The sequence below is a fragment of the Harmonia axyridis genome, chromosome 5 (genome assembly GCF_914767665.1).
Source record: "Harmonia axyridis chromosome 5, icHarAxyr1.1, whole genome shotgun sequence".
NCBI lineage: Eukaryota > Metazoa > Arthropoda > Insecta > Coleoptera > Coccinellidae > Harmonia > Harmonia axyridis.
Genome location: NC_059505.1, coordinates 14,118,584 through 14,144,505, shown reverse-complemented (window position 1 = coordinate 14,144,505; position 25,922 = coordinate 14,118,584). Strand labels below are relative to the sequence as shown.

Sequence of the window (25,922 nt, the reverse complement as noted above, 5' to 3'; positions counted from 1 at the left end):
TCCGTTCATTCCCAGGTAATCCCGAAAAATCGGGAAACGGGAATATCTGCGGGAGTTAATTCGACATTTTCTCTTTCTTTCCGTACTTTTAGTTTCTCTCGTATCTCTCCCAGAGCCGAGAACACTCGACCGCAAAATCGGTCCAAAATCGTTCGATTTTCGGTGGGAGGAGCGCTTACGAGTTTAATATAGTATACTAGTACGCCCATAGATCTACCTTGTAGGTAGATCAATATATCCTGTAGATCTACCTAATAGGTAGATCAATGTTGTCCATAGATCTACCTTGTAGGTAGATCAATGTTGCCCATAGATCTACCTTGTAGGTAGATCATCATAGCCCATAGATCTACCTTTTAGGTTGATCAATATAGCCCATAGATCCATATTTTAATTCATTCATAAATACTTCCATATCTCCTGTAAAATCGATATCGCACTGAGATAAAGCGAGATACTAAGGATTCATGAATATACGTGTGAGTAACCCGCATCTTGTATGTGATTTGAGGATGGGAATAATATCGAATAATTCCTATCAAGTGACAATCAACTCGACCCTTTATAAACTGTATATTTACATGAAACATCCTGTATATAAATGAAAAAAAAACCTGAAGCTTATAATCCGATGGTTCAATATTTCACATTTCTGCATAAAAATCTAATTGGTACTCGAAAATAATACACCCTGTATATGATCGTCAGTCGCTTACTGTATATCTTCAACAATTATGCAAAAAAAAAATATCCTGGATCTAAGACCTCAACTATCAGATTTCAACAGGTTTCAGTTCTCCAGAGTCGTCCAATTGGAGGTCGAAAATTGTGAACTCTGTATAAAAAATATTCATCGCACGTATATCTTCGCAAATTATGCAAGAGAAAACAAATCTAAAGCTCTTATTCCAATTTTCAGATTTCATAAGGTCTCGATTTTCCAGAAATGTATAATTGGCGCTTGAAAATTGTACACCCTGTATAAGATGGGAAGGAGGGAATCCCTATTATTTTAAAAAGACCACTGAATTCCTCACCCTGTAAAAATTTTAAATATATGGGTACTGCATATCTTCACGAATTATCTAAAAGTCGACTAACACGAAACTATTAATCTAGTTTTCAGATTTTATTGAGTCTAATTTTTCACAAATATCGAATTGGTATGCCGAATTTTTACTCCCTGTATAATTGTTAATCAATTATTAAATATTTCCTCAATGATTTCCTCCATGAGAAAGAATACCTGAACTTCTAATTGCCACTCGAAAATAATACACCCTGTATATAATCGTCAATCCCTACCTGTATACCTTCAAGAATTATGCAATGAAATGATAACCTATAGAGCTAACATGTCAACTATAAGAAAAGTTTTCAGTTCTCCAGAGACATCTCGGAAATTGGTACTCGGAAATAGTACACTCTGTATAAACGTTAATCTAGCACGTATAACGGAAAAATACCATCATAAAAGGGCGGTACATACAGTTCCAGTCTATTATTCTCTTGAATATCTCGTTTAAAACTCCTCAAATATCCAAATGACTCCTGTACCTAGCGACTTCTGTCAAACCAAGCTTTCCACTGACACAAAACGATTCCTCTTGAAAATATCATCAAATATTCATGGAAAAAAGGATAGAAATCGTATCTGAATTATCTTTTCTTGAATATTTCCTCTCGATTCGTCCAAATTTCAACATTTCCATTAAAATATCATCTGACGTTTCATTAATGATTTCGACGATTTTATGAATAAGCACAGAATTGGTTGAAACGTCAGAATATTTCGAATAGATTATTAAATAGAAATCATTCACACAGTTGACTAAAAAAACTTTGATCCATTTCATTATTCCAAAGCATTCACCGCCAAAAATAAAAGAATTAATAACTGGAAGAAAAATAAAAAAAATATATCGACTGGCTGAGATTTGAACTTCCAGCGCATAGATACCACTCCACGACGGTCCGTATCCCTAACCACCCGGCCAAAACGCCATTGCTTAATTAGGTGCATTTGTGCTTCTTATAGGAATAATGTCAAAATAACTGGTGACAGAGATTCTATAAGTTGATGAATTTTCATGAATTTCGTTTAAAAAATTGTTAAATATAAAGGAAATCGAATTAAAATATCTCTACCTACCGATTTCCTTGCCTCAAAATGCTGATATTTGTTCAAAATGATATATTTACGTATGTCCTTGACAATTCACATGAAACGGAATGCTTCAAAATTTGACGAATTTCCATGAAAATCTCAACAAAACGTGAAAATACCATCATAAAAGGGCGGTACATACAGTTGTAGTCTATTATTTCCTCAAATTTCTCGTTAAAAACTTCTCAAATAACCAACTGACTCCTGGTAGAGGCTTCTGGCAAACCAAGCTTCCCACGGACTAAAAACGATTTCTTTCGAAAATATCATCAAATATACATGGAAAAAGGGATATAAATCGTATCTGAACATCTTTTCTTGCATATTTCCTCTCGATGCGTCCAAATTTCAACATTTCACGGCATGAATAAATTTTGACATTTGTCGTCTTCTGTCCAAGTATTGACTTATTGCAGCTTCTAAAATTCGAAAAGCATCCATCGGGGCATATTTAGTATCGATATTTTAGTCAAATATGGAATTTCTGTAATTGAATCGATATAATTAACTGAATTGATCATTATTTCCGGTTCGATCGACAATTAGAAATATTCTAGAAACGTCAATTGCCGCGGACGTTGCTAGGCCCGTTGCTACCCAAGGACATCGTAGTATTTTCCTATTGGTCGTTCACGTCGACGTGAATCTGGAAATTCGTCGGGAAATTTCCCAAACTTTATCCGTTCATTCCCAGGTAATCCCGAAAAATCGGGAAACGGGAATATCCGCGTTAGTTAATTCGACATTTTCTCTTTCTTTCCGTACTTTTAGTTTTTCTCGTATCTCTCCCAGAGCCGAGAACACTCGACCGCAAAATCGGTCCAAAATCGTTCGATTTTCGGTGGGAGGAGCGCTTACGAGTTTAATATAGTATAGATAAGAAATTTATACCTATATGTATATGGGTATCATGCCATATATCTTTGAAAAATAAAAACTTGATATTATTCGTTATAGAAATTATTATGATTTGCATTTATAAGAGAACGAAAGTTTGATTATAACTTTTTTGTTGTAACAAAATTAATTGTGATGAAGAATAAATGATTATACCAATGTTTCCTTTTGAAAATGTGCTTGTTACACGATTATAGCACCAGTAATAAAGAAGTTATGAGAACTTTTCATTTCACGTCATTTTCCAATTTTCTCTTATAGCTTGAAAACAAGTCGAATTTATGGGTTAGCGGTTTTCACCGAATTAATTCACTCAAAAAGGGAGCCCGAAATTGTGTCATTCATTTTTTTCTATCCGAAAGATATTCAGAGATCCCCTCAATAGACAATGAATTCTGAACACCAGATACATGTATTTTGTATAGAATTTTCTGAAATATCTAAAATTTATTTGAACGATAATTATTTTAGGCGTACTGATAATGATCCGGAATCAGCACCTCATATCTCAGAAGACAAAGCTCCTGTTTCCATCACTTCGAGTACAACAATGAAGACTAATGAAAATCCACCAGATCGGAAAGAAGTGGTTAAAGGTGAGAAAAGTTTCTCTAATTCTGTTGCTAATCCGTTCATTCCGCGTAGAACAAAATCGTGCGAGATTATCTCAGATTCACACAGATTTCATTGTTATATTTTATTATGATATTATGTTGGTACTCGCTACTATTCTGCCACAGATTTATGTATTATCTGCAAACCACATTTTTCAACAGAAAAATAGCATACTCGACAAACAGAAACTCGTGCAAGGCCACCGCCAGACATTTAGGCGCCCCGGCAAAATAAAATTAAGCCGCCCTGCTTTGCCAAATTTATCTGAATTTTCTTTGAAGAAGTGCCAGTTATTTTCTCCAGGCATCTTTTCAATTCAATTTGAAATTGTATTTTTTAACTCAAAATCTTGTCAAATTTATCGAAGAACGTTTAGTCGATTTCATGAAAAAACGTTTTGAATTGTTCAATAGTACGACGCTCTATAAGTCTATAGCAAAAAGAAGACGTAGTTGTTAGAATTGCATTTCAGTACCTACCTATTTGTATTTTCATAACTATAGTTGAAACGCCTATACGATTTTAAAAAAAATTGGCTTTTGGTAGTTTTATTATTTCACTACGAAAAGGTGGTCTTTTCACTAAGAAAATTTTACTGTTTTATTAACTGACTGCGCCCCTAAAATTTGGCGCCCCAGCAAAATGTCCGGTTTGCCGGTAGTGGCGGCGACCCAGACTCGTGAAAGAGAAAATAAATTATAGCATAAAGGATCTCATTGATGATGATTTTTTTCAAAAGTTGATGCCTATGTCTAGATCGACCCACGAGCTAATAGAATTAAAAAGGGTCATCAACTTTACGAATTTATAGTTCCTTCGACAACTAGTCGAATTGAAGAGTTGTGTCCATTAAAACTGCATCAGTTCAAAAAGTGGAACGGACATCAACCATCAACTAGCTGTAACTACGCTCTTTGAGGCATGCGATTAAACGTAGGTACATCGGAAGACTAAACCGAATCTTCATGTTTCAACAGGTGGACTAAATGTAAATTCAAACACATCATAAAATGATTCTGTGAATATCACTAAATCGTAGTTATATTTGAATTTAAAGAAAATTCAATTTGCAAGAACTTTGTGATTGTGAAGTGATTCCATCAAGAGAACCTGCTGATCATTTTCAATCGGAATTAGAATAACCGAATGGTATGTACCTACAGGGCCCGCTCTAAAAGCCGGCAAAGCATAATTTATCCGGGGCGGCAAATATTTAATTTCCAAAAATGACAAAAAAAGCCTACACTTTATCTCATTTTTTCTATTTTAATTGAGATTCATACACTATCGATTAGAAAGAGAAATTTGACAAATTTTATTAAAATAGAACAACACGAACGTGAAATATTGTGGTCCCAGAAATTTTTCGTTTGTAAATATGTATTCCTTCTCAACCACTTATGAACTACAACAAATTTCACCGAAGTTAAATTGTAGAAAATGAAGTTGCAACAAGAAGTTTCTGACAAACAGACAGATACAAAACCAAACTTGTCAAAAATAGTTTGAAATACATTTTGAGGGCGGAAATGTTGAAATCGGAGGCCAAACCTTACTTTCATTCTAAAAATGACCACAAAACTTCCTCTATCTTCGGAATACTGGGGAATAATCAAATATGTATTAGTTCGGCCTGCCTTTGACTATGACAATACTGATCTGAAGTATTTGAATCCAATCATTGTTGAAAATTGAAGAATAATGCAAAGTAAGCAAATATATCATTTCTGTAGTACCTAACATTTACTGAAATCAGTTTGGCAAATGCACCGGATGAATCTGATAATTGGCGCATCATGAAGATTGAAATTTTGATTAGATTGTGGCTATTTATAATATAAATATCACAAAAAATATATCTTTTTGATGTATAGTTCTTTGTTTATAAGAAGTGATAAAAGTGATTAAATATCAAAACCAACCAAAATAAGAAAAAATCATCCAAAACTCAACCAATTACGAAAACGACTAATGAATTGAAGAACTAAACTAACATAAAGACAAACGTACGTTCCAGAGTTTTGGTATTTTCAATTCTCAAAAAATTCACTGCTTTTACAAAAGTAAAACTTGTTTATTCATTTCACAAATTTGCACTTTAGGAACCGTAGGCTAACTGAAATATACTGTTTGTATGGTACGGATTTACAGAGATAACAATTTCAAAAGGTAGTCATAGGAAGGTAAAAGAGAAGTTTATCTTCCTGTGAAATGAGTATGTATACAAATCAACATATTCAATTGAAATTATAATTTTGAAGAGAAATTTCTATCTGGTTGATGTTGATTGTAATCATTAAATAATTTCTTTGAATTATGAAGGTTAGATACTCATATAAGTTTACTTGATGAAAGCAATTTAATATAAAATTATGACATCATTGTGCCAAAACCTTCACTGAATTTTTTGTCTAGAAATACGATTCCAAAGAGATGAAAATATTTAAATCAACAAAAAATAATAAATGATCCAAACTGTACAAATGGGGTTAACGGATAATAAATTGAATAATTAAACTAACATAAAGACATACGTACGTTTCGAAATTTTTGATTTTTTCATTACAATTCCTCTTCTTCAGTGTCTTATAGTTCAAAAAACTCACTAAATTTACAAATTCAAAAATTGTGTATTCATTTCACAACTTTGCATGCTTTAGGAACCGTAGGCTAACTGAAAGGAACTGTTTTTATTATACGGATTTACAGAAATATCATTCTCAAAAGGTTTTTTCTTACTCTTCTGTGAAATAAGTATACAAATCAACATATATAATTGACAATTTCAATAACAATTTTAGAGAGTTAAATAATATCTTTTGGCTGAAGTTGACTCTTATCAATAAATGATTACTTCAAAGTTGAATGAGTTTATTTGAATATTGATATTTGAAATATTCAATATTAATATTCAATTTAGTATCAAATTCATAACATACCTTTTTGTGCCAATACCTTCACTATTTGACATATCTCCTTGATATATACTTTTTTGTCTAGGAATACAATTCCAAACTAACCAAATATTGCAACGAGCCGAAGGAAAAATGAAATATTCTGAACTGTACAAATTGAGTAAATGGTTACGGTTAATAAATTGAATAACTAAATTTGCATAAAGACAAATGTACGTTTCTGAATTTTTGTATTTTTAATTTAATTATTCCTCATCAATGTCTTATAACTCAAATGAATTCACAACTCAAAACTGGTATATTCATTTCACAATGTTGCATTTCAAGAACTGTAGGCTAGAGCCAGCTGAAAGAAACTCAACACTTTACATAGAGTACCCATAGACAGCAATCTGTATAATTTATGATACTGGTAATAGGTATCATAAATTTGTATTGAGATGAATTTTTTTGAAACAATTGAAGATCAAATATTTCAATACTCAATGGTTTGTATTCCAAGTAGTATTGAAGAGAGTTGAAATGTACTCAAATATTGGGACAAATATCGGAACTCGCCATAATTTTGAAGATAGGAAAGTCTTATGTACAACACATGAAATACTCTCAATAAAAATTGTCTTGCAATATAATCTGTAGTTTCACTTTTGAACAAACAATGAAATTCCGTGAAGGTAGAGATCTAGCACAACAATTTTAATGAAGTTCCTTATCTCATTAATACTGAGACACTTCTTTGTAGTACAATGATGTGTGAAACATGATCAACTTACCGTTTCATCTCCATTTTAATTAGCGGGTACGATTTTATGCAATAGTTAACACAACTCATTATGTCGGAAAATATTTTTTTAACAAACTATGAGAAATATGTCTTTTTCGCCTCTCATTGATCTGTCAGAATCTTTCAGTTAATTAGTAGACTCATTAATAACCAGTTTATTTATTGCAAGGGAAAATGCAAAATGGAACAATTAGATAGTCAAAATAATTATATAGGGGGGTCACGATCGATAGTTCACTAGACTTAGACACCGCTCTATCGATCTAAAATATTTTAATCCTAGGTTAGGTTAGGTTCACTAGGTTGATCAATGCGGGAATGTCAAAGACTAAGAAAAAGAAGAATATTAGTAAGAATTATTGTAATGTACACCTTGTGGAAGCTGTGAGAAAGAGTACATAGGTAAACGTAGCGATGAATTGAACCAAGAATTCCGTCCTACACAAATGAGTGAGAAGAGTTCGACACACTTGTGCATTAGCTACTGATGCAAATCACAATGATCACATAATTAATTATTCCGATATCTATCTGGATTGTCTTTAGAGAACGTTGTTATAATAAAAGACTGTTCCTTCCGATAATCTCCAAAGTAAGGAACGGAAAACAAGACTCACACATATGTGTGACAATGAAAAAAAATGTCATTTTGATAGTTGCAAGTATTTGCCAAAAGTTATCAAAGTAGTCATGGTAGGAGAGCTAGCGATTCTTTGTTTGATTAACCCATCTCCCACAAAGCTAGAAAATTTGTAAATTTTCTTTATTATTGGACGTTTGATAAAATATTGTCCTGACGGTCACAATTTCAAACGTTTAAACTTTGAAAATGTTAAAAAAATCCTTTATTTCTCTTTTGCCAGGTACGATGGAGTTTGAAATACATCAACATAAATGAAAGTTTAACGATGCTCCCAAAAACATATTTGGCTACAAAAACATTTTTGTTGTCCAAATTCGTCAACTGCGCCGCTAATACCATGTCGTATCCCTTTTGTGCTTGGATAACCAATGAGTTGGATTTTCAATTTCTCATTCATTTATTGAACCCCCCTAAATTAATTGATTTCTATCGAATCAGTTTCTATCTACAGGATTTTCCAATAAAAGGTTCAATTTTGAATAGTCTTCAAAATGACCAGCTGTCATCTTCGATATTTGACAAGTATATACTACGTTATTGCTAAAAATTAAATGATACACGCTTAAACAACGCATGAAATTCTTAAAATTCATTAAAAAACTGATGAAAATTTCGTAGTCACAATTCGCATAACTTAAGCACCTTATAGGCCAGCAATAGTGAAAGGGGTGGAGAAATTTGAGCTTGAGCAAGTTAGTGATGTGAAGAATCGAAACCTTGTGTGTAACTCAAGGGAATATAGCTGATGTAGCCACTAGTGTTTACGAAAACACAGGTTTGTCGATTCCTCGTTAATTATAGGCATTCTACAAACGACATTACACATGATTGCCTCAAGACTTATGTCTTAAGGCTTTTAAATTTCAGCTTACACAAGAACTCATTCCAGTCGATCAACAGCAACGTCGTATCTTCCCTGGTTGCGTCCTTGAAATGCATCCACGTTATTAATGGTCAGTTGCACCATTTGCCTAAACATTGATTAAAAATTTGAACATCGATTAATTTCTGATTTCTCTCAAGAAATCACAGAGTAATCTATGTTTAAATTTTTAATCAATGTTTAGGCAAATGGTGCAACTTGCCCTGAGACCTGAGACTTTTATAAAGTTAAGTGAAATCAAGAAGTGCATTAGAAAAGTTTGAGGGTCTTAAATATTGCACTATCTATATGAATCGTTTCAATTGATTTGAAAAGAAAAAACTTTGTGCAACTGGATTTTTATAATTTTACGGATTTTTATAAGGTTCGGATTTATCCTAAGTGAAGGTCTGTAGGTCTTAATTGATCGAAATCAGAAAAAAACTTGTGCAATGGGATCACAAAATATTTTTCGATATGGTCTATATGTCTCTTTCAATTGAATTCAACAAAGAACTCAATCAGCTGTATTTTTTATACTTTGAGGACTTTGATTAACATCAATTGGACATTGATATCAACTACCACACCCGATATCCCCGAATTATTTAATTAACATCGTTAGTTCATTCCTAACTGGATGAAAATTGCTCAAAAAAAAACTTTCAAGCAGCACTAAAGCGAAACTTTTTTGCCGCAAGAATAGTATTTTGAAAATATCACGTTATTTAATAATATTGAATCGTAGTTTTCTCAAATTTTTCTCCATCAGGTATATTCATCATAGTAAAGAAAACTTATCTAAGTAAACTCAATATATCACAATGAAGACATATTTCTGGTTGCGTGACCTGAAAAACTAGTATTTCTCTAATATTTTTCCTTTTCTGTTGGATAAATGAGAATTGACCCAGAATTAACTAAACCTAATGTTCTTTGTTTTGAAAATCTGATCCATTGCGAACATAAGTCATGGTAATTCGATCAACACTGGCAAAAGTAGTGAAAAACACAACTTATGGTTAATCAAATAATTTTCGGTGAAATTACTAAAAAGTTTACTAGATATTGTGAGCATGTAGCATGAAGATATATTTCTTCTTGAAATAAATAAAACTTTTATTGATTTCAAATTCGTTTTTATTTCAACAGAAAACAAATGCAGCAGATACCAGTTTGAATGTCGTTCATCGAAGGAATGTATTGCCATTTACAATGCTTGCGATGGCATCCCTCAGTGTTCAGATGGAAGTGATGAGGCTCCTGAGTTGGGTTGCCCTGAGCTGTCCACGCCCACATCATTACAGCCTCAAAGAACTGGGGTCAATAGGATTATCCCAGTACAGAAAAATTATGATAAAAACGTAAGTAATGCGTAATCAGAAGAGAAATGTTCATATACCAAATTACGAATTTCATCAAAATATTCATGTATTTTTATAACAATTTACACAGAAATATATGCCTACCTTTTTTTTGATAAAGCAGAGAGAAACCTCATGTATGAACTACCTCATAGAAAACGAATAGTGTTTGTTGAACATGAGCTACCGCACTAAACTTAACCTGCTGTTCTTAAGATTCCAGGCATCTACTAGGCTTTTAACAACTTGACTCTTTTTGTTTGAAACTCTATCACGATCTCTATCGTGAGGTTTTGTTGTTAACCCATTGTCTTTTATAGAAGAGCCTTTTCTTTTTGATATTTGATATTAAGTTTTACTTGACTTCTGCTTTTTCCTAGTTGATCTCTGATTCTTTCGTGATAGGTTGGTAATAACATCTTCAACAGGGTTGTAGTCTATACTAGTTTTTTCAGCTCGTCATTTTTTTAGCCTTCCTTTTGACGAAATCTGTGACATGTTTCTAAAGTCTGCTCATGTATTTGATATGTAAGTTTATTATGTGTTACCAACATCTCAATATTCGACTTAATTTTCATTTAACTCTTCTCCATCTCCTTTTTTTCTTAGCTTTGAGTTGATATCTATTCTCCCTTTCGGTGGATAGCCTGGCCTATTTGAATTGTTCATTTAATGAACCATATATCTTCTAGTGTTTCTTGCAGTCTTTAGTAAATGAAGTCTATCTATGTCTGAATTCTATTGCCATATTATCTGCATATAATAATAATAATAATAACAGTGATATTGGGTTTATTGCATCATCTACTTTGACGTAGATATTCCTGTCTCTGAAGTAATCTTTTATTATTCTGCATGTTTTGGAAGAATAGCCTGCTATCCTCAGCCTCACCTTGTAGGCTAGCCCTTCATGCCACACTCGGTCGAAGGCTCTCTCAGCATCTAATAGCAATAGTCCTGTGACTTGTTTGTTCTAAGATCCTTAAGTACCATATTCAGTAGTTGCAGTTCTATGGAAGGAAATCTTCTGAATCTGAATTATTTGATCTTGATTGTTGTACTCCTGCCTATTATAAGCCTGGTAAAATACTCAGTGGTTACAGTTCTATGGAAAGTAATCTTCTGAATCTGAATTGGTTGTGGTAATCGAAAAAAAATTTTTACGACATTACTTACTCATATCTATAATGTGAGAAAAAGAGGTTTGATAACGAAGTCTGAACCAAACTACTCGAAATGATTTTTTTTATTACCAGCTCGGTTGTTTTCATCTTATACTGGGTGTTCCTGAATTAGAGTTACGAAGGAAAATGAGAGATTCCTTGGATAATTTTAAAAATTAAATGGCTAATAAACATAAGCCTGCAAACGCTTTGTTTTAGAGATACAGGGTATTTCTTGTAGTATCACTTTTTTGTGATGCTTATAACCAGTTTATCGAATCTTTATTAATCTTCGCTACAGAGTTGGTGAATAGGTACCAAAACTTATAATTAGTTCATTCATCACAGCTGGATCTTTAAAATCATTTGGATATTCGTGAGAATAACTATAGAGAGCTGTTTGAAATTTTTTCTTGAAATCGTTTTCAGATAGGACAAAACTACAACTAACCAAAAAGTGTAGTACTGAACCAGAGTTTTTTTTTTAATTTTTCTGAACTACCAGTGGTTCACAAAAAGTAGTTCTAGGGGAAAGAAGCGGCCACCCTTCCAGAAAAAAATTCACCCTGTAGATTTACATTCAAAATCAGGATATCCCATGATGAAAACTTCAAATTGGAATATCTATGCCAATTAGCCAATTCAAGTTAAAGATCTTGTGAAGGAAGGTGCTATGTTAGAAAACCTTGAACTCGACACCTGTATCTCAAAAACAAAGCGTTTGCAGATTCATGTTATTGGACTTCTTTCCTGAAATGATCCGTCGAGAAATCTGTCATTTTCACTTGTACCTCCAATTTAAGAACATCCTGTAGATATATCATAGTTAATTAAATTGCAATTTGAATGAAACACAATAAATTGTACTACACGGCCCAGACAATTTTTCGTTGCGCATTACTCAGTTCAGTGCTTTGATAACTACATATTGAAATTTTGTGACGACAATGATACAAAAAACCAAAAACAACGGGTAAGTGTATACCGATGGTGAATGCAAAAATCACAGATGGCGAATAAGGGGCGATGCAGAGAAAGCGGATAGATGAAGGAACATAATAAACCTCGGACAAAGACGAGCTCGTAGTGCAATAAAAGTACTCATCTTGAAAGCGATAATAAACTCTTAAACCGTAAAGGGGTCCGATATTTCACTGACGTGTCAATTTCAAAGGAAAGTAAAATGATCATTATTGGTTAATTTTATGGAGAAATTTTCTTCATTTTTGCGAGATTTCTGAAATTTTATATTTTGAAAATCTTGGGGGGTATTCACCCCCAGTACCCCCTCATTTCTAAGCCCTTGGCTCTTGCGCGAATATGACCTCAATATTTCGCGTTCTAATAACTCAATTTGAATGAGAAGTTGAATAAATATTTCGGTTCGGTAATGAATTTATCGATAGGAATTTTAACTGAATGGATCTGCTAATTCTTGTAAAATGATGATTTACTACTATTGTTTTTCACTATAATCTCCCTTAACAATCTAAACTTAAGTTGCGTTTACATTAGCGCAATTTTACTCGCGACATTATTTTTCGAGGGAATTGCGCCTAGTGTATATACACTGCTCAACAATTGATAGGGATCACTTACTTGTTCTAAATTTATTTATGAAATATTCGCTCCAAGATTATAAATTTAGTCAGATATCAGAGTATTTTCAGTTGATAATATGGTTCACTTAAGAAAAGAATGAAAAAATGGAAAGTTGGAGAGAAAAAAGACTTTATTAGGAACACTCAAAATTCTGTGTTTGAATAACATAAAAATTTTATGATGAAACCACAAGAAGGCTGAAGTTTCGGTTAAGCTAGTACCTAGTTGGTCCCCCACGAGCTCGTCTCAAGCATTCTACCCTACGAGGCATACTTTCGATCAAACGATTTATAAAATTTTGGGGCAAATTCGTCCAAATATCCCGTAAAGCGTTAGAAAGGTCCTCTAGGTTATTAATCGGTTGTTCTAAGGTTGACAATTGTCTAGATATCTCAGACCAGACATGTTCGATGCAATTCATGTCTGGAGAGCGAGCTGGCCAGTCCATCCTATCAATAGCATGAGTTTCTAGCGCTTCATTAACCAGACGACTACGGTGTGGACAGGCATTATCGCCAATTAAAATGAAATTCTCGCCCACGGCAGCCGCAAACGGAACAATTATGGGTTCAATAATCATATCGTGATATCTCTGGCTGGTCATGGTGGTGTTCTGCAGAACAACCAACTCTGTGCGCTGGTTCAAACAAATGCCTCCCCATACACATATAGAACCTCCGCCAAAAGCTGTTGTGGGTACCATAAACTGTTCTGCATACCTTCGACCTCTTTCCCTCCAAGCAAGAATACGTCCATCGGAGTTGACCAAACAAAATCTAGACTCGTCCGTAAATAAACATCGGCTCCAATCTTCAAGTGTCCAATTGCGGTGCTCCTCAGCCCATTGCCGTCGATGAACCCGGTGTTGCCTATTCAAACGGGGATGTTGTACCCACCTACGTGCTCTCAAACCACGAACATGTAGTCGTCGTCTTACAGTCTGGTTCGAAATTAGAACTCCTGTTGCAATTCTCAGTGATCTATTGAGCCGCAACGCCGGGTAAGTGGGATTTCTCCTAGCATTGAGGATCAAAAGACGATCTTGGGCAGCTGTTGTACTGCGCTGCCGACCTCCCCCATGAACGTAAGCTACTGAGTCGTTTTGGATGAACCTATTCCAAGCCCGACTCACGACACTTTGCGAAACATTCAACCGCCGGGACACTTCTCGCTGGGACAAACCTTCCTGTATCCACCGTATGATTTGGTCCAGTTGCACAGGAGCCAAACGTCTTCTCGACATGACTGATAAGCTGATATTGTTCTCATTTCTTCAATTATTGTCACTTTATGTGTTTGAACGAGAGAAAAAAACAGATTTAATAACAAATACCACATTGCTTTTCACTCCACCTGTAACAGCCTACAGATAATAATCGATTTTGTGAACAAGAGCCGATGAAGTGAGGAAGACTTTGATATAATCAACTCAAAACATCTTACTTTTTCCTTAGAGAACATATAATGTACAGATATTCACGAGATAACTTGAAAAAAATACAAATGAAGAGAACTTCATAAGTGATCCCTAGCAATTGTTGATCAGTGTACTTCCTTATCCCTTTCATGTAACTTTCGCGAGGGAGTTTCGCTGATGTAAACGCAAGACGGTCGAAATTCTAATCATCATCATCATCTAATCATTATTTTCAAGTAGGAATAACAAGGCGAAAGTTTATCAAAAGATCAATTTATGCATGCAAGAAATCTAACAATTTGATTAAAAATTTTTATTTATTCATCTTTGGTGGAAAACTTGTTACAGGAGTCTCGAGTTTTTTACTCTCAGTTTCGAATTCATCATCTACCGAAACAACAATAATATCATAATTCTGGCAGGCGTCGAAATTTTTCAATAGCATAAAGTCGTTGTTGAATTCGTGATCTGTCACAAAGTATTCAGAGGCTCCTTTCATTCTGTATTTTACGTAGAAGTGAGATCCTGGATTCTTGCCCACATCGGGTATCCATGTAATCCTTGTTGTTACATAGCAAGGATTTTCTTTTTTCGATGATTTGGAAGAATAGTCAGTCTGCATTTTGGTCATATAGAATTCGTCGTCTTCCTTCTCGAAATGATTCACTGGTTCTATACATATCTCGTCAGTGTCTATCTCCTCATAGTTGATATTGTATTTGAAATCTGGCACCGATGGTTGTGAAGGATAATGGGGGTAGATTTGAACATCTAGGTAATTTCTGAAATGAATATTTGATATCAGTAACACATAAATCATGCAAAAGGTAACAAATTAACATATTAGCCCAAAAATTGAGGTCAAACTCAATCACATTTTGAGCAGAAAATATGAAGAATAATTCAATAAATAGTAATAAATAACATATTCACCCCCTTTCCCAGATATTGTACCTAATCATGCTCACAGGTTACTTTGAGACATTTATGAAAAAATATAAGATTATCATTACCTAGTGTTTTTTGCTTTGAGGTTTGTGTTGTTATATTGTGCAATGTTATTTAACTTTTCACCCTAGGAATGTTGCGATTAAATGCTTGAGCGACAAGAACTCATTCGCCTTCTGCTCACTATGGTATCCGACATACAAAAAAAATTCATGATATTTTTCAAAATCATAGTGTCTTTTGGATCACCTCTATAGTTATATACGTGAATTTGCAGAAAACTTTTCAGAATTTCAATACAAAAAATCATACAATTGTTTCGAATGGTTTTCGATATATGATCTTTAATTCATACGTCAAAAAGTAGCATAAATAAATGATGACAAGTGGGGTATTTCCATATCAGAATTACATGGAGATTATGAGTATGATATGAAAATCGGTCATTCTCATCTGAAAAAAACAGGGTGGTATAATGTTTCACTACATTCGGACCAGCCTGTAGAATGTAATAATTTAAGCTTATGAACTGAGTGTTGTCGTTTCCGTCAAAATTTGTATAGTCCAAAATTTCCAAGGGTTATCGACTGAACAATATTGACTCATGAATCCTAAAAATGTTGACAATGAATCATGGAACACATTGGTTTTCCGGAACATTTTTGAATATACATATATTTATATAAGTACAAAATGGCCCTGAGGAACATTTACATTTCATGAAGAGTCATGGGTTGGTGGAGCGCGTTCATTCGACTTCCAAAGAAGGGCCATTTTGGTTTTCAGTCACAATGGAGCAGTGGTCGGTAGATTAACACATAGGTAGAATAATAGTAGAGTATCACTAAGGAGATACTGGAACGAGTGCGGAGGAGTTTCTTGGAAAAAATAGAAAATTGCCTGAGGGAAGAAGGACGTCACCTTCTTGACTTCATTTTCTCTTCGTAAAGTACATCGCGTATACCCACAACTATATAACATAAGTTAACATAAATATCATCTTGAAAAATTATTATTATTTCATTATTTCTAAAATCTAAATGTTTCTCGAAGTCACCCAGAATATTATATTTTTATTATATATCAAATGAAGTATCAAAAACTCACGTCAAACTTTCTCCCACACAATTGATCGCTGCAACACCAATTTTGTAAGTAGCTCCTGGTCTTAAGTCAGATAGTTTGGTCTGGAATTTTAGGGGATCCAGAACAATAAAAGAAAAAGAGGTTGCATCGTTGACGTAAGTCGAATTGACTTCAGTACAGTAAATTTTGTAACCAAGCAAAATACCATTCGGCTGAGTTGGCATGTTCCACTGTAGTAAGAGAGAGCTGTTTCCTATTTGGTGAGCCTCGAAGAGTGTTGGATAGTTAGGAGCTTGAAAAAAAAAGGAGTTTCATCATCATTCAAATTTCCGTTAGTACACCCTGTATAGGTACAGGCTGGAGGTATGAATGAAACCCGAAGATTCCTCGGATAATTTTAAGAAAAGGAATCCTATAAACAGGGCTGGCAAATGCTCTGTTTTCTAGAAACAGGATGTTGAAGATTGAATTTTTACAGAGTTTTCCTCATATCATTTGCACTTCAACTGAAATTTGGCATATATATTCCAGTTCAGAGGTATCAGTTTTATGCCAATTTTGATCAGCTTATACAGGATGTCCCGTAAAGACCACGTCAAACCGAGGGAGAATGTAGATCAAAGGATAACCCACCTGCTATGACAAAATTCCCATTATAAAAGTCTTACCGTTTTCGAGATATGTTTTTCTTGAAAATAATGAATTTTTGCCCCTTTCAATAGTTTTGTCCTTACGGTTGGTACAATTTTACATCTTTTTGGTTAATTTTTTCAGTAAAATATTGCTGAAGAATGATTTTAACATTTACATTGAAAACATCCTCCGAACATTTTAAAGGGGGGCTATGAGAAATATTTTTATTGGAAATTTTGGTAGTGGATTATTTTGTTCATGAAGTTTAGCCCAACGTAGTGGAAAAAAAATGTACCGAGCTACTGCTGCACATTACACCAATAAATTGTCTATTTTATAGTGATTTCAAAGAGGTATCACACAAGTCATTTGTTATTCAAAGAAAAAAGATATGGCTGTTTTTATCCAAATGGGTACGTTTCTGACAAAATCAAATTTGTCAATTCTGTTAAGAAATCTTCGATATTGCATTACTTAGTGAACAATGGCAATTGTTTACGTGCGAAAATATTACTTGCATAATTATTCACCTCAACGAAATTCAATTTTGCCGGCAAATTTTGCGAAAACATCACGCAGATTCAGATTTTTTTAATAAGATCATTAGGAGCGATGATAATTATGCGAGTAATATTTTCGCACGTAAACAATTGCCATTGTTCACTAAGTAATGCAATATCGAAGATTTCTTAACAGAATTGACAAATTTGATTTTGTCAGAAACGTACCCATTTGGATAAAAACAGCCATATCTTTTTTCTTTGAATAACAAATGACTTGTGTGATACCTCTTTGAAATCACTATAAAATAGACAATTTATTGGTGTAATGTGCAGCAGTAGCTCGGTACATTTTTTTCCACTACGTTGGGCTAAACTTCATGAACAAAATAATCCACTACCAAAATTTCCAATAAAAATATTTATCATAGCCGCCCTTTAAAATGTTCGGAGGATGTTTTTAATGTAAATGTTAAAATCATTCTTCAGCAATATTTTACTTAAAAAATTAACCAAAAAGATGTAAAATTGTACCAACCGTAAGGACAAAACTATTGGAAGGGGCAAAAATTCATTATTTTCAACAAAAAAAAATATCTCGAAAACGGTAAGACTTTTATAATGGGAATTTTGTCATAGCAGGTGGGTTATCCTTTGATCTACATTCTCCCTCGGTTTGACGTGGTCTTTACGGGACACCCTGTATATTCTTCTAACAACAGCTCTGATATAGATATTTAACTTAGTTTGCCATCTTAAATCAGACTGGCAAAGTTCTAGATCAATAGATAAACAGAAGAAAACGTGCTAACATCGGAGGTATGTAGGTAGCGATAGAACGGTTTCGCTCTTTCTTAGAGCTCATCAGTACCGCACAACCCAACCAACGATGACAAACAAATGGGATAGCATCTGATCTAGACTTTTGCCAGTCCAATTTTTGGTTTGTTTATCTTCGGTCGTTTACCGTTAGAGCCTTAGTTTTCCATTAGAATTAGACAGAACAGTGTAATTAGAACAAAATACAAAAAATAAAAATAAGTACACAACACAGTTTCATATAAGACTTGAATTGAGAGGAGCATTTTAAGAGCTATAATAATGCAAACGTGCAAAACTCACCTCCTTGGGGAGCATCGAAACTTATAGCATCACTTGGAGGTCCTATGAATTTATTATTTCTCGCAGAAACGGTGAGAAAATTCCTCGAATAGGGAAAGAATTCAATGCTAGCTCTATTAACTTCTGGTGGTATGGCGTAAACTTGACTTGAAGCATGGTTCCATATTCGAACTAAATAACCTCTGAAAGTTCCTCTTACTGAATCTGTGGAAACTGGGTCCCATTCCACTTGTAGGTACTTTCCGTGTATATCAATAATGGACAAGTTCTGAGGGGCTTCTTTAGGTACAAGATCCCCTGGTAACAAAACATTTTCATGAGAAAAATATTAGAGACAAGTACCGACTTGGCTCCATTGGATCACCGCTCTCAAATCAACCTTTTAGATTATATAGGGTGCTAAAAATAACTTTTATGAAATTTCAAATGATCATTGTGGAGAATCTATTTGAAAAATTTTAAACCAAATCAAATCAGCATCAAGAGTTCCACAACATATTGAAAATTTGAGCAAATTAATCGAAAACCAACTGCCTTTGATGCGGTGCGTGATCCTTTGCTGATAAAATTTTAGTTTGGCGCTTATATCAATTGGTGAGAATTCCAGGGACCGTATTCTCGACAAGTGATCTTTCAAAACGTATACGCACATTCAGTGTTCAGAGCTCTGAAAGTGCGTATACGTTTTGAAAGATCACTTGTCGAGAATAGGGTCCCAGGCCTTTCGTGGGACAAGTTAGAGGCAAAGCTGTGGACAGTTAAAGTTTCATTCACAACTGCTTAACAAAATTCGTTAATTTCATACACAAGAATCTTGTTCAAGATAATATTATTCAAGGGCGTAGAAATAGGGGGTATTGGGGGTAATTACACCCCTCCCCCCAAGATTTCCAGAACATAAAATTTCAGAAATCTCTCAAAGACGAAGAACGAAAATTTCTCCATAAAATGAACCAATAATAATCATTTTACTTTCCTTTGAAATCGACACGTCAGTGAAATATCGGACCCCTTTACGGTTTAAGAGTTTATTATCGCTTTCAAGATGAGTACTTTTTTTTTTGCACTACGAGCTCGTCTTTGTCCGAGGTTATTTTCCTTTATTTATCCGCTTTCTCTGCATCGCCCCTTATTTGCCATCTGTGATTTTTGCATTCGTCATCGGTATACACTTACCCGTTGTTTTCGTTTTTTGTATAATTCTTGTTACAAAATTTCAATATGTAGTTATCAAAGAACTGAATTGAGTATTTCGCATCGAAAAATTGTCTGGGATGTGTTGTACCATTTATTGTGTTTGATTCAAATTGCAATTTATTTGTGAAGACATCAGTTTTGAATTGAGTAAATCTAAGGGTCTTAAATTGGAGGTATAAATGAAAATGAGTCCTATAACATGAGTCCGCAAACGCTTTGTTTTTGAGATATAGGTGTTGAAGTTCAAGTTTTTCTCTCATAGCACCTTCCCTTCATAAGATATTTAACTTGAAATGGCATAAATATTCCAATTCAAAGTTTTCATCATGTGATATCCTAATTTCAAATCTACAAGGCGAATTTTTTCTGGAAGGGTGACTCCTTCAGAATTATTTTTTTGTGAACCACAGGAAATTTATAAAAATTTCAAAATAAACTCTGGTTAAGTACTACACTTTTTGGTTTGTTGTAGTTTTGTCGTATCTGCAATCGATTTCGAGAAAAAAATTCTAACAGCTCTCTATAGTAATTCTCAGGAAAATCAAAATTATTATAAAGATCCAGTTAGGTAGCTGTGATAAATAAATTAATTATAAGTTTTGGTACTTATTTACCAACCCTGTAGTGAAGATTAATAAAGATTCAATAAACTGGTTAAGCATCACAAAAAAGTAGAATCACTCTGTATCTCGAAAACAAAGCGTTTGCGTTCTCATGTCTATGGGCCATGTTATTCAAATATTTCAGAAATCTCCCATTTTCCTTCGTAACTCCAATTCAGGAACACCCAGTAATAGATAAGAACAATCGAATTGGTAATAAAAAAATATTTCGAGTAATTTGGTTCAAACTTCGTTATCAAACCTCTTTTTCTCACATATGAGTAAACAATGTCTTCAAAAAAATTTTTTTTGGATATCCCTCCCAAGAAAAAAAAAGATCTACGTCCTTGCCTTTATGTACGTGACACTCAAAATTGGTTGAATGCTCTCAACATCCCTTTTGTGTAGAAAAACAGCAATCCGAAAAACAATAATTCTCCAAATTTTCCGTAGGATCCAGCCAATTGAATATTTTTGGGCTATTTTGTCTTTGAAGGTATAATGGAGACTGAAAAGCTGTAAACAAGCTACAATTAAGACGACGGATTCTAAGTTAAATCGAGAGTCAATGTTGGAACGCTCCAAGTCTTAGGGGCTGGTATACCCAGAAGACTGCGCATTGTTGTCAACCATGGACTTTTACATTTAATTCAAAATGAAAATATTGTTGTTCATAAAACTTGTTCTTTCTTGAAAGTGTATAAGTGTATGAAGGAATTTGGGTCGAAACTTTTATTTTTATGAATCTACTTGAAATTTACTATTGACTTTGAACAATTGAGTTTTCCTGATTGAGATTATCAGTTGGGCAGAAGGAATGGCTATTGCTTAAGCTGTATATGTATAGTGAAAGTAAAGAATCTCTTAGGTTTATGTATATCTCCACGAGAAGAATTATTGTCTCTTCAGAGATCACCATGGAACCGGGAACGAGGGTAGCTGACGAATATTTAAAATCTTTACTTACGAATTATATTATTACTTTCACCTAAAATGGGATAAACCATTAGACACACTACCACCCCGATAAGCAACATCTCTCACAAACAATTAGAAAAATGTGAATACTGAAGTCCGATATAAACCTTTGGGAAATGACACAAAACACAAAGGCGTTAAATAACTTGATAAATGAGACGTTCTCCTTCCATTTTGAAGACTGTAAATTATTCCTAAGAAGCTTATTGTATACCCCCACATAACAGACATTTCCTGTAAATTAACACATTACGAATAAACAGGAGATTCTTCATATGAGGGAATATGAGTAAGATTCTGATTGGATGATGTAACTTTTCCTGAATATAAAGAACATTATCACTTAGTTGAAACAAGACAGAACTGATTGGTGTCGCTACAATTGTTCTTCTTATTTGCATTCATAAATTGCATACGCAAGATATTCTTAATAAATAATTGACCTTCAACACTTCAACAGACCAGCACGCCAGATGTTAAAACATTGATTGATAGCTCATATCATAACTATACAATTGGGAGTCTATTCTTGGGTCCATTGGCTCCTAATCTGAATTTTTTCCAGCCGCGAATGAGTTTACAGCGCGATTATAAAAACTCACCGAATGCCAAATTTTGAAATTATAAGAACTGCAAAAAAATGCATTAGAACATAATTTAGATTCTTCGTAATTTCTAACAATTTCCTCTAGTATTATTTTTTCTTATTTCTTTATTTTTCCTTGATAAGTAGGTATCCTTATAATCCAGTAGATATATACATTTTACCTGGAAAAAATTCCGAACTTAATTAAATTTCTACAGGTTATTTGGGGATGCTGTGGGATGATTTTGTCAAGTTATTCCACACGAACACCCTGTACTAAATAGAGGAGGGGTTGAAGAACCTAAACATTTTCGGACTTTATTCGGTTTTTGGCTCATAACTTTTAACTTAATTAGTTTTCGACCATAACGTTCATTTTCAAAGTTGTAGATTATTCAATTCCTTATAATTTTGTATCCAGAAACTTTTTTCTAAACCTTATATCAACCAAGATACAGCCAATCAAAATTAGGGGAATTTTCTCAAAATGTCAAAAATTGGCAAAAAACAAAGGTTTTGACCCTCTAACTAACAATTACCAGGTGTTCTATGGTAATTATGGTAATTACTCATCAATATCCACATATTGAAACATAGGGAGGTGGAGGGGAAAGGTAGCTTTGACTAAAAGCCTATTTTTATGTGAAGAGTAGATATTTCAATGTTATCGTGGCATGTTACCACCTTACTGTAAATTACTATCAGCCTATAATTATTTTGAACCTTAAAAATCAGATCAACTGGGTAAAATCAATAAATAATAACCAAGAATTAATCGAAAATAATGATTGTATATAACCGAAAAAACTCCAAAAATGTTGGAGTTCTTCGGCCCTCCTCAAGTTAGCACAGGGTCCTCGTGTTGAATAACTCGACAGTCATCCCACAAAACTCCCGAGCAATCTGTAGAAGTTTCATTAAGTTCAGATTTTTTTCCAGAAGACCCCACTTTTTTGCTTTGTCTACTGGACTATAATTTTGATCGACTGTATCTCAATTGATATTAGGTTAGCGAAAAGTTTGTGAATACAAAATTGTAGAAAATTTAATGTTCTACAACTTTAAACTTGAACGTTCTGGTCGAAAACTATTTGGGTTAGAGATTATGAGCAAAAAAAATGAAAAAAGTCCGGAAATGTTGAGGTTCTTCGGCCGCCCTCAAGTAAGCACAGGGTCCTCGTGTTGGATAACTCGACAGAGTCTTCCCACAACACCCCCGAACAATCTGTAGAAGTTTCATCAAGTTCGGAATTTTTTCCAGCAGGCTCTTTTTGTAATTGTCTACTGGACTATTAATATAGTTCTAGCTTTCATGAACCGTCTGAATATGCTTATTAGTTTGTAGATAGGAGATTTTAACCATTCTAAGCACAAAACACTTCATTTCAACGCAAAAAAAAAACGGAAGTGACGAAAATTTTTCTAATTCTTCACAAAAAATGAGATTCTGTGAAGAAAAATGTATATTCTTTTTTCGAAAAATCTACTTGATCTCGAAATCAAACTCCAAGGTCACATTGAATCTCCAACTTTCAGTTAGAACATCTTTATATCCAGACTTTTCCTGAGGAGTTTAGGTGCTTCCGCCGTTTTGCAATAGATGGCTATAGTGGCAAGTGGTAGTCGAAATAAATAGATCGTAGATGTCATACAAAAAGCTTAGGTATTTGTAAACAAAACGCCATCGAAATATTGGTCGATTTGTGTCTACATCATAAACTTATTCTCGATTAAACATGTCAACTTACGATCCGAATTCTCGTCATCAGCGGGAGGTTTTATTTATTGCTTTAATATCAAGAAATCTGCGGCTAAGGCTCATCGAATGCTCTCAAATACCTATATAGAGGCCGTTATTATTGAAAAAACGTGCCGAGAGTAGTTTCAACGCTTCAAGAACGGTGATTTTGACGTCGAAGGCCAGCATGGCGGTGGAAGAGAGAAGGTTTTCGAAGATGCAGAAATGGAGGCATTACTTGATCAATCAAATCAAATTTAATCACCAAGTAATGGAAATAATAATTAAATGCACATTAAAGTTTCAATATCCTAAACATAGTAGCAATATCATATATCACTTGGAAAAAAGCAGTTCAACATGGCGCCACGCTCAAATACCGGTATAGAAGTTGTTTGTAACAAATGTGCCAAGGAAGTAAAACTCTTCGTAACTTGTGCCAAGTGTTTTAAGACATACCATCCCAGTTGTGTGTTGAAAATTTTTGGATTATACGTGGGAGGTTGTGGCAGGGCCGTAGCCAGGGGGGGGCATTATGGGGCAATGCCCTACCTTTAATTTTCAATGCCCTACCTTAAAAAATAGTAACAATTTAAATAATATTCAAAGGAAATTTCATTATGTGACGTGAGGAAAAAATTATCACTCGCAAATCAATTCTGAATTAATCACGAGTTGTTAGAGATTGCGAACTACATCAATAGAGTGCACCGTGGTCATTGTATATATACAGCACGCTGTATTTTCAGAAGCACCTCATGTGCTTATTTTCTTGATTCCGCACATAGATGGCATTTGAAGTATGTATGGGACCTGTACTGGAATATACGCCCCTTGGTAGGGGGATCCCCATATAACCCAAAATAGAGTTTAGCGAAATAATTGTTTGTTTATTGAAGTGAAGTGAAGTGTTGATTGACTCATTTAGCGATGGATATAAGGACTTTCTTTACCAAAAAACGAAGAGTTGAAGAGGGAATTCATCACGATGAACCCCATTGCTCAAAACCCACTCCTAGTTCTATGGAAACTAGTTTGGCAAAACAGGTTGGTAGAAATAGAATTAACTATGGTATTCCTTCGGATATTGCACGAATCGGAGAACCGATAAAACAAATTATTTTAAATATATATCCCAAAGAAAATAATAGGGCCTTTGTTGCGGATTGGTTTAAGCGATATAAATGGTTGCAGTATTCGGTCGAGAGAGATGCTGCTTTTTGCTATCCTTGTCAACAATTTTTACCCCATGGAAGCAAACAAAGTTCTTATACTTCCACAGGATTCAGAAACTGGAAAAATGCCAGTGATACAAGAACTGGGTTTCCAAAACATGAGAAATCAATTCCTCATACACAAGCCATGGCGATGTGGCAAGACAAACTACGCAGAATATCTACAGGTAGCAGTGTCGAAACTTTGATAAATCATGAAGTTTTAGAAAAAAACCGGTATTACATGAAATCAATTGTTGAAGTTATACAATTTTTAGTTGTCAACGAGTTAGCTTTGCGAGGAAATTATGTTTTGGAGGAAAAAAAAGAACAAGGATTATTTCAGAATTTATTTGAATACACGTGCATGAAAGATCCGAATTTGAAGGAGGCTTTCAGCCATATACCACAAAATGCGACATATCATTCACCGGAAATTCAAAACCAAATAATTCAAGCAATGGTTCAAGTAGTACAGAACTCCATTGTCAAAGATATCAAGGAATCTGACGTGAATTGGTTCACTCTAATGGAAGATGGAACGAGGGATAAGAATAATCGTGAAAATATTGCTATAGCAATACGTTACGTTAAGGATGGAATCGTCAATGAGTCGTTGCTGACAGTTACAACAACTGAACATCTTGATGCAGCAACATTTACCGAATTAACTTTAAACACTCTTACGAAAAATGGCATTGATCTCTCCCGTATGCTAAGCCAATGCTATGATGGAGCAAGTGTTATGAGCGGAAAAGTTTCAGGAGTTGCGACTAGAATAGAGAATCAATTGGGCCGAAAAATTCCTTATGTCCACTGTTATAACCACCGCTTACATTTAATAGTTATCAGGACTATCTCTGAAATGACTTTCATCCGTTTATTTTTT

The 25,922-nt window shown here is 34.2% G+C and overlaps 2 protein-coding genes across 5 annotated transcripts in view; one reads left to right on the top strand and one right to left on the bottom strand.

Annotated features, from left to right (window-relative positions):
• Positions 1 to 25,922, top strand: part of LOC123680547 — a 55,489-nt gene that overhangs the window by 5,236 nt on the left and 24,331 nt on the right. For all 4 annotated transcript variants that reach the window (XM_045618498.1, XM_045618496.1, XM_045618497.1 and 1 more), the window contains exons 3-4: positions 3,536 to 3,660; positions 10,036 to 10,247. In XM_045618498.1, coding sequence (XP_045474454.1) covers positions 3,536 to 3,660; positions 10,036 to 10,247 — 337 coding nt within the window. The remainder of the gene's footprint in view (positions 1 to 3,535; positions 3,661 to 10,035; positions 10,248 to 25,922) is intronic.
• On the bottom strand, positions 14,728 to 21,808 carry LOC123680549 (neuroglian-like). Its single transcript, XM_045618499.1, has 4 exons — positions 21,485 to 21,808; positions 18,719 to 19,015; positions 16,485 to 16,755; positions 14,728 to 15,211 (listed from the first exon to the last, which is right to left on the bottom strand). The coding sequence occupies exons 1-4, from the start codon at positions 21,552 to 21,554 to the stop codon at positions 14,743 to 14,745; spliced, it is 1,107 nt and encodes a 368-aa protein (XP_045474455.1). The 5' UTR covers positions 21,555 to 21,808; the 3' UTR covers positions 14,728 to 14,742.